The sequence below is a fragment of the Nymphaea colorata genome, chromosome 3 (genome assembly GCF_008831285.2).
Source record: "Nymphaea colorata isolate Beijing-Zhang1983 chromosome 3, ASM883128v2, whole genome shotgun sequence".
NCBI classification, from domain to species: domain Eukaryota; kingdom Viridiplantae; phylum Streptophyta; class Magnoliopsida; order Nymphaeales; family Nymphaeaceae; genus Nymphaea; species Nymphaea colorata.
This window is the reverse complement of record NC_045140.1, coordinates 17,839,618-17,848,650: the sequence shown is the minus strand read 5'-3', so window position 1 is coordinate 17,848,650 and position 9,033 is coordinate 17,839,618. Positions and strand designations below refer to the sequence as shown.

Genomic DNA, 9,033 nt, shown 5'->3' with positions numbered 1-9,033 from the left:
GTTTTTGGTTCAAGCCAGTGGTAATAAAACCAGAGATTGAATCGGATCGGCGAGGCTGCATGCAGATTAAGCTGAGTCGGTTATAATGAGTAACCAAAAACTACCATTGTATTTCTTCTTCTAAAAATATAAGGAGAAAAAATATGAAAAGTAATTAAAAATAAAACAACTTTTTATTAAAAATGATGAAAAATAGATGGTTTATAGGACTGAACAAAAGGGTTTACAACCAAACAGTGCCATGGTCGAGCTGACAACGGAAATTCTTTCAATTTTTGGTGTTTGTTCAAAGCAGTGTTGTAAATAACATTTTCTAGAAAAATAGATGAAAAATTATATAAAAATAATTAAAAGCTTAAATACTTAAAAAAAATTGTCGCTGGTTCAAAATTTAAGTCACTTATTAAGAAACTTCCAAGTACTTTCCGTTGGAAGTCTTTAAGTTGTGGTACATCCACATGCACATATGCTTCCTTCTGTACATGAAGGGAAATTCTTAAAATAAAATGTAAGAACTGATAAAAGTAAGAAGGAGGAAGAAAAAGCGCATAAACATAATGTGGGCATGCCATTAAGTAAGGCAATAAAAGGATCATCGCCACACATTGATTGGCAGCTTTCGTTATCCAACCATCAACCACCCACATAAGAAGAATGGGACTAAAATGAAAAAAGTTGGAAAAGAAAAAAAATCCAACATAAAAACAAAGAGATCCACTGAGATAAATTGCAGGGAAATTGAACAAGTTCACCAATATGCTCAAAAGAAAATACAACAGTAATACAAACCGAATATGCGAAGCCGACGGTGGAGGTCGACTCCTTCCTCCACCATTCCTTTTCCCTCATGCTCATAATATAGCCTTTCCGATCCCTGCAGCCAACTTGGGGAAAAGAAAAGGCAGGACAAAAGGAAGAAGCAGAGGAAGGAGCCACTCCCTCCCTCCCTCCCACCATCGTCATAAAAAGCTCTAGACCTCTCCCTCATTGTCTCTGCATTGTTTGCGTTGTGGCGGCTGCTGCTTCTACCACCACCGCCACCAATGTCTTCTCATAGTTGTTCGCAGTCTGGGAACGACGGGCACAACTCCCGAACATGCACCGAAAATGGGTTCATGCTCTTCGGGGTGCGCGTGGTGACCGACGGCTCTTTCCGCAAAAGTGTCAGCATGAGCAACCTATCGCAGTACGAGCACGCGGATCAGCCGCAGCAGCAGCAGAACGCGGACGCCACGGCCTCCGGCTACACATCCGATGATGTCGTCAACGCCTCCAACAGATCGCGGGAAAGAAAGAGAGGTAGAGATTCATCATGGCGTCTCTTTTTTCTCCTTTTCTGTGTCTAGATATATGTGGATGTTAATGGCATGAAACCGGACCGGTGTTTCGTGGGTATGATTTCGTATTGTAGGTGTACCTTGGACAGAAGAAGAGCACAGGCTCTTTCTTCTTGGGCTGCAGAGGGTTGGGAAGGGCGATTGGAGAGGAATTTCAAGGAACTTCGTCAAGACCAGAACCCCTACTCAGGTTGCTAGCCACGCACAGAAGTATTTCCTTCGCCGCAATAATCTTAGTCGGAGAAGACGGCGGTCTAGCCTTTTTGACATTACCACAGATACGGTGAGGACCTGCCGATGATCCCAATCATTTCTAACGTTTGCATTGTTCAAAAGTAGGTGAAAATCTGTTGGCTTGAATCTTAAACAAGGTGCTAAGAAAACCCACAATTTGCTTCTGGAAGAAAATGACTTCTGGGGTGAGCAAGGTTTTTCTCGTCAATGATTTGGTAGTTGATCGGATATTTTCGTTTAGTCTCCAAAATGACCTAGATTTGCGAGGACTATCTTAGAATAGCAAAGAGCATGCTTTTTTTTTTTTTTTCTTTTGGGATTAAAGTTTTGATGGAAAAACTAGAGATTCACCTTCATTTTGGTGATCCTGAGCTTTTAGCATGACAAAGACCATCTGATTATTACTGTTCCTGATTCCTGATGAGTTCCTGAAAATAGGCAGCCGAACCATAAAGCAATCCGGATATTGTTTATAATTATGGCCTTTGCAGATTGCAAGTTCCTTGTCTCTTTGAAGTTTGGTTGGTTAATTATGATGCAAATGTTGAATCCAGTACATACGACTTATTGTTCCCCAGTTTCACTTGTTAATTACTCCAAGGATGGTTGATGTCACATAACTTGTTTTGCAGTTTCTCTGTTCTCCTGTGGAAGAGGAAACTTGTGCTGAAAACACACCTAGTCAAAATCCAGCATCAAGTAGCTTGGATCTCTCCTTGGAGGCCTTACCAGTTTCTCCAGCCCCCATGGCGCTGGATGAAGAAGCTGGAAACACATCCAGCAAAGCGCCGGAAACCCTGGAAGCAAAGATTGTGAAGCCTGTCCCTGTGCTGGCAAGCGCACCGTTAGGAGCAGTCGATTCGGATCGTGGGCTCGGTATGTTACCATCACCATTGTCGGCGAAACTATCTGAGCAACATAATGCCAGACATTCTGCTTTTCAGGCAATGGCAAGCCTTAGGAGTGGAGATCTGGATAACAAAGGCAGTGTCATTACTGTGGCCTGAGAGGGATTACCCAAGGATGGAAGAGAGGAAAACAGAGGTCGCACTCTCCTTGTCTCCACAAGGTTCACTAGTAAATGGGGTATGCATTGCATTGTCTAGTTATTAATTCTTAAGTGTATCTCAATATTTATTTGTTGTTGTAAAAGATGTATGTAAATATCTCTGTATTGTGTGGCTTTGACTCTATGATATGCTCAAAGATAATAACATAGATTTTCAGATATTGCTCCTTTCATGCCAAGTTTTACTACATGGGAAGAATATTTGAGATCAGGGACCTACCTGTACTGGTTCTCTTATTAGTGCTTGTATGGCTGGGAAAGGAGAGGAGTAGCTTGTGGTTCTGGTTGTTTCTGTTTGTGTGTGTTCAACAGCTAGGGAAGCATGATTGTAACATGAACAGTGTATGTTTAACACTGCTTGGTTCACAAGGCCTAGCATGGTTAACATCCACTTTGGGTCGCAAATTTCATGTTCTAGTGCTAATGAATAAGAGTTAATATTTTAGAAGATGATTTATTTGGCGCATAAATTTCTTGTTCTAAGTGCTGAACAATGGCATTTTATATCTTGAGTCGTAAGTGTTTGGTTTTGCATAGGAAAAGTACGATTTTTATTTGTTTTATAATTGAGCCAACCTGAGATTTCGCTGAACACAGAAAACGTAGTTATTCATGTAAAGAAGCCAGATCATCAGAAAGGGTGAGGCTCAGACTGCCACGAACAAACAAAGCTTGAACACATTCTATTCTGCAAGTTCAGCTCATCTACTTTCCCATTTTTTGTTCTCATGCAAGCTGGGACTAGGCAGATTCCTACCAGATTATACCGAGTGATAAACCTAGATTTCCAACTTTTGACTTCCTCAACTTGAAGGTCTTAAATCGACCTTTTACCCAGATAAATGGAGTTCTTCAGTCGAGAGAGAGAGAGAGAGAGAGAGAGAGATTTTGCATGTACTGGTGGACCACATGATACATGACAGATTGTCTGAATGCAAGGAACCAAAAATAAACCATGTCCCATTGCAGGAGTACCCTGACTCCATTAAAGTTGATTGTGGACCAATTCTCCTTCTTCTGTGGTGCAAGATTTTCAGGCTCACTTTTGCCCTCTCCCTTAAAAGAAAATTGGCTGCATCTGCAGTTAACATACGTCCAAGTCATGATCAATGACCTTCTGCCCTTTTGCAGAATCTGCAGGCATCTTTGGTACGTCAACTCATGAGCCACAATATGGAATCCAATCACCTAATCCACATCCAATCGCCCAGAACAAGTTGCAGAAGCATTATATGTAACTCACACATGTGAGTCTGTCTGGCAAGATATGTTTATGCCAGCAACCCGTGAAATCTTTCTTGAATAATGTACAGATCATTACAGGATCATGTGCACTTGCTCCTAAATCAGATTTATTCTCTGTCATCTCATATCAAGCTGATTCCAAACCTTGGCATTGCTTGAAGTGCTATTATCAATAATTGCAGACAATTTGTCAAGACGTCGACAAAACGTTATCTCATCCTTACCCATCGTTTTCTTGTGAAAAGTTACTAGTACGGCTTCCCCCATAGGGCAATCTAAGAGCAGCTCATCAGTATCACCAAGTCGAAGGAGCATCGACAAGTTCAAATCCAACTACCGTGCATTATTTGCCGCAACAATACAGAAGCTGGCTATGCCTTCATCTAATGGGCAGCAATGCCTCAAAGTTTTGCAGCAGAAGATGAAAATGGGTTCTCCGTTTTTTCCAAGAACTTTTAGCCAAGTTTAATCTCAGACATTTGAAAGCTATTCTTCCCACAACTTTTCATGTTACTTATTTCTTTTCTATTTGGGTTCTCTTTCTTCTCTCCGCCTTCCCCTTCCCAAGGCAACTTTGCATTTCAAGCACATGGGGTTTGGAAGATCTGAAAATACTTTAAATGATAAAAGTACGATGTCATCGTCGACATTAACCAAGGAGAAAAAAAAAAATCAATGGTGACGTACCAAGTTGAGTATTCTAATAGAAATATGTAGTGCAGTTGAAAAAAATCTGAAACTGATCTCATGTTGGATCTTTACAACAAGAATCAGAAGTAAATTTCTTTCCTAGAGTCAGCTGCATTGTATTATGGCTTAGATGAAGTTTACAAGCGGACAAAATCCAAGGGGATGTCATTTCCACCAAATTGGATCGGATACGGTTCAAACATGACCAGCTTCTCCGGTTCAAATTTGAATCCATAATGAAATGGGTAGTGCCACTCTCCACTTGCCATTTTAAGTGCAAATACAAACATTGGGCCTTTTTTCCTTAGACTAACCTTGTTCTTAAATTTATCAAAATAAACTCTTCTTCAAACCGCAAAATGACCTATATAAGTGCCTTTGAGAGAAAGAACCGGTACCGATTAATTAAATTGAACATATAAGGATTAATCTGCAAACAATAAGTACATCTCGTGTTGGATTTTATAAATGTTAATAGTTGCCTAGTTGTCACAGTGAAGAGTCATTTAAAGATTGGGAGTTTTAATCTTTATTTCCATATCTTTAAGGAACTATGTCACATAGGTACGGATACGGATATGGAGAAGCAATATATAGGCACGGTATTTTTGCCAATCTTGTACATCGGTACGATGATAATTATATATTTTTAATTCAAAAAAATAAGAAAAATGATGTCATCACATAAAACAGCATATAACAACAACAATGGCAAGCTACATTACTTATAAGTTATAATCAAACTAATGAACATGTCCGAAACTCGACAAGGGCATCCGCAAAAAAAAATTAAAGAGATGACTCCTAATTGGGACAAAACAACATAATGAAACAAGGCAACAAACATGTGGATTGGAACCCTAAAAATCAAAACAAAACAAACAAAGAACCTAACAAACGAATCTAGTTCAACCGTAATAACACGAGAGTACTCAAAAAACAAACTGACGCTCGACAAAATTCATCCTCTCGTGCTGCTAATCAAAATCAACCAAAAAAAAAAAAAAGGAACCATTGAACACATCGAACAAGTCGAAGACAAAACAAAACAACACTCAATTGATTTGTCCAAGCTGTCAAACCCCACCCCAAAAAATTGGGGCAACCCTAAAAACAGCCAAATGAAAAAACTTGTCACCGCTGACTCGCTGCCGGTCGCCGTCCGTCGCCAGTCACTGCCCAAGCTCCCGCCGGACGTCCAGCTGAGCTGCCCAAGCTGTCAAAACCCTAACAATTGCAGCAACCCTAAAAACTGCCAAATGAAGAAACCTGACATCGCCGACGCGCTGTCCATTGCTAGTCGCCACCCATTGCCAGTGGCTGACCGAGCACTCGCCGGACATCCTTCGCCAGCTGCCCAAGCACCTGCCGGAAGACCAAAGAAGATCGAGAGGGAGAAGACAAGTCGAGCGTCACGGGTTACATTTTTACATTCTATTATAGTTTGAATCTGGTTCTGACCTGAAACCAGACCCAAACATACCACAACGTACCCATGTCCTTGTTTTGGCATACCAACATACCGGTATGGATACGCGGGTCATATGCACGTACCATGGTGACATAGTTAAGGAAGACATTGACTAAGACAAATTTGCAGGATGTAGCAACCACCATTGCTATTAGCTCACTAGATTTCCTCTGACAGGAGGGAAATTTTCTCTTGTTGACTTGTGATTGCTTGGATTGCCTGCCCGATTGACATTAGAATACCATAAGTTGCTTAGCTTCATCCACTTCCTCATGCGGCTTCCTTTGCTTTAGTTACCCGAAGGTCCTATGGCAGCTTCGAGGTGTGGAAGCCTTCGTTTATGCAGTTTACTGCATGCATGACGTCTGATCTGGTTACGTTATGAGGTAGATTAGTCCTTAAGGAAACTCACAAGATTAGTTCCACGTTGCTGGTGCATCTGCCTTTCATGGCAATCCTGCCACCACTTTGAGGCCTTTCAGACCTCCATTGTTAGATTTTATGATGTGTTCACTCAGTTATAATTGCTGTTTTGTATATAATTGTGTGAACAATGCCGCACACAGTTATGTATATGAGTAAGTGTCTACATCAAAGAGAGAAAATAATTGCTGGACTGAGAAAATTAAAGGGCCCGTGCTCAAATGATGCCACTTCCTATGTGCTGTAGTTTGTTGTTCAAAATCAACGCATTTATACCCCTTCGTTTACATTAGAATATCTCAAAAAGACGCATTTAGTTGTCCATTTAATTCCAACTTGTTCTTGTATTTTTCCTGAAGGAGAAGAAACGTTTACAGCCAAAAACTACAATAGAAATGTATATAGACCTTCTTTTGTTAATTTTTGTTAACGAAATTTTATCATCGAGATTGAAGCTGGGTGACTAATTAATCAGTCATGTCATTTAACAATGCAACGACGTTAGCGGTAGAGCAAAACAACTTAGGATCATTCATATGAAACATTATGGCTCAGGTAATATTTAATTAGTGTTTATTTTTCTGTCTACTATGCCCCATTTTGGTGTGGGGTTGTAACAACATATTCTAAGGCTTCATTATAAACTCTCTGTTGTTGTCGAACCATCACGATTGTATTTTGAAACCAAACGGAATTAAACCATTTGATGAAAAGTTTTCGAAGGCATGTGCAACTTCGTCTTTTTTTAGCATGTAAATCTTAGTGGTTTTTGATTTATTATCAATAAATGACAGAAAATATTTAAATCCAGCCTGAGACTCTATTGGGGCTAGCCCCAACGTTTGAGTGATTTAAGTCGTAAACTCCTGAACCTTTGACTTTCAGAATTTGGAAATGGTGTCTTCTACATACACGTAGCTAACCCACAAGCATCACATAAAACAAAAGAAGTAATATGAAACAAAAATCTGGTTCAAAGGATGGACTTATCTCAAGTCCTGTAATTTACTTTTTGTGAATATTTTCATTTTTTTGATCAATGCCATTCACATAATACAGTCCTCTTGATTTGTATAAACTATCAGTCATTCAGTTACTCTCGGGGTATACTTCTGAAACAAAACATAGAAACCAAAACGGGGCAATACAATCATGATCTTTCACAGATCTGCTTACTGAAAACAGGTCAGCAGGAAACTTGGGAACGCATAGCACTTCAGATATTTCAGAATTATTTAGAAATGAAAAGCACCACCTCTACTGACAGAAATGAAGGGTCTTATCAGCTATAACCGCTGCTTAAGGCTATCTTTCAAGGTCGAGGGCGTGCTGGTTGATCAGTGATGTGGTCAGTGGCGCCTGTATCGACCACCCACTTATGATTTTCAGCTTTAGATGCGAGGGCAGTGAGATTACCTGTTGCATTTAGCATCTTTGCTTGTCGCTGGATTGACATGGGTGGGTGAGTTGTCGCAGCAGCAGAGACATGTTCTGATTCGTCATTTACGAGTACTGATTTTTTTTCCTTTGGGAGTTTTGTTGTGTAGGTTCCGATGTTCACCTTTAGGTCGCTGGTTTTTTTCAGCTAGAGCATCTTAATCTCACCCTCATCTTGGAGCTTCCTGGTTCAGCGCCTCCCTTGATGTCCTTTGTGATGTCACCTATGAAAGCAGATTTTCCTGTGGTTTCTCTTACTTAGACGTTGTGTTAGATACATATGGGCCCTTCGTTCGAGCTTCCTCTCGTCGGATGATGGAGCAAACACGGTTAACGCTCAGAAGGGGAATGCCTATTAATTAAGATTTGTATACTTAACCTATCGAGTCATCCCCTAATCCAGTGAGAGTTCTAATGATTTTGTCCTCCTCATTACATTGCTTGGTAACTTCAGTCTAATGTTATATATATATATATATATATATCCTGTTGCAGTTGACAAAGAAGAGCCAGGTTCTGGTAAAGCAGGAGTATGTTATCATACCGTGCAAAAGACAGCAAAAACTCACTCCCAGTCCTTTTGTCTTCATAGAATACAAGATTTGCTTTGGTGCTTCAGAATGCCGTTTACATCGTGCTTCAATTTGAGTTTTGATGCGCTCCTTTGCCAGCATAAGAAAGTTAACGCAATGGGCATTCAAAACTTTTTACCATGAACTTTGTTAAGTGAATCTCATACATCTTAGGAGAGGTACACAGGTATAAGGTTAGGTTTCATAAATAGAAATTCAAGGAGGTCGGGATTGAGGTTGGCATACGCAATGGTCAATAAGGTAAAGGATAGAGAGCCCAGTGAGACTTAGCAATAAGTGGCCATGAAATAGCGATTCCTTCTTGGTTCATGCAACTAGGGATAAACAATTATTTGAGTAGCACAAGCTTGATTGAGCTCTCTACTCGTATAAGCTCGAGATATTCGAGCCGATCAACTCATTTATTAAACAATTTGAGTTCGGGCCGATAGGCTGAAGTCGTTGAGTTAAACTAGTTGAAATCAGTTTAGGTTGATTAGATTCACATTAGCTTTGTTCAAACTCGTTAACTGCACGTATATATTATCTTGTTTT

General features: G+C 40.1%; 1 protein-coding gene across 4 annotated transcripts; it reads left to right on the top strand.

Moving 5' to 3' along the window:
- The first annotated feature begins 770 nt into the window (after positions 1-770).
- Positions 771-4,010, top strand: LOC116251506 (transcription factor MYB1R1-like). 4 transcript variants are annotated; one of them, XR_007572991.1, is made up of 5 exons: positions 771-1,299; positions 1,412-1,620; positions 2,204-2,447; positions 2,516-2,657; positions 3,772-4,010. XR_007572991.1 is itself a non-coding variant. In XM_031625827.2 (4 exons), the coding sequence occupies exons 1-4, from the start codon at positions 1,044-1,046 to the stop codon at positions 2,530-2,532; spliced, it is 726 nt and encodes a 241-aa protein (XP_031481687.1). In that variant the 5' UTR covers positions 771-1,043; the 3' UTR covers positions 2,533-3,093. The 4 variants fall into 4 exon arrangements, 2 of the variants coding, with proteins under 2 accessions (XP_031481687.1, XP_031481686.1); XR_004171687.2 differs by having other exon boundaries at positions 2,204-2,657; XM_031625827.2 differs by lacking the exon at positions 3,772-4,010 and having other exon boundaries at positions 2,516-3,093.
- Positions 4,011-9,033: the final 5,023 nt, after the last annotated feature.

Coding starts and splice junctions, on each gene's coding strand:
- LOC116251506 (XM_031625826.2), top strand. CDS start 1,044: ATGTCTTCTCATAGTTGTTCGCAGTCTGGGAACGACGGGCACAACTCC. Junction 1,300..1,411: donor ATCGCGGGAAAGAAAGAGAG/GTAGAGATTCAT, acceptor TTCGTATTGTAG/GTGTACCTTGGACAGAAGAA. Junction 1,621..2,203: donor TTGACATTACCACAGATACG/GTGAGGACCTGC, acceptor CTTGTTTTGCAG/TTTCTCTGTTCTCCTGTGGA.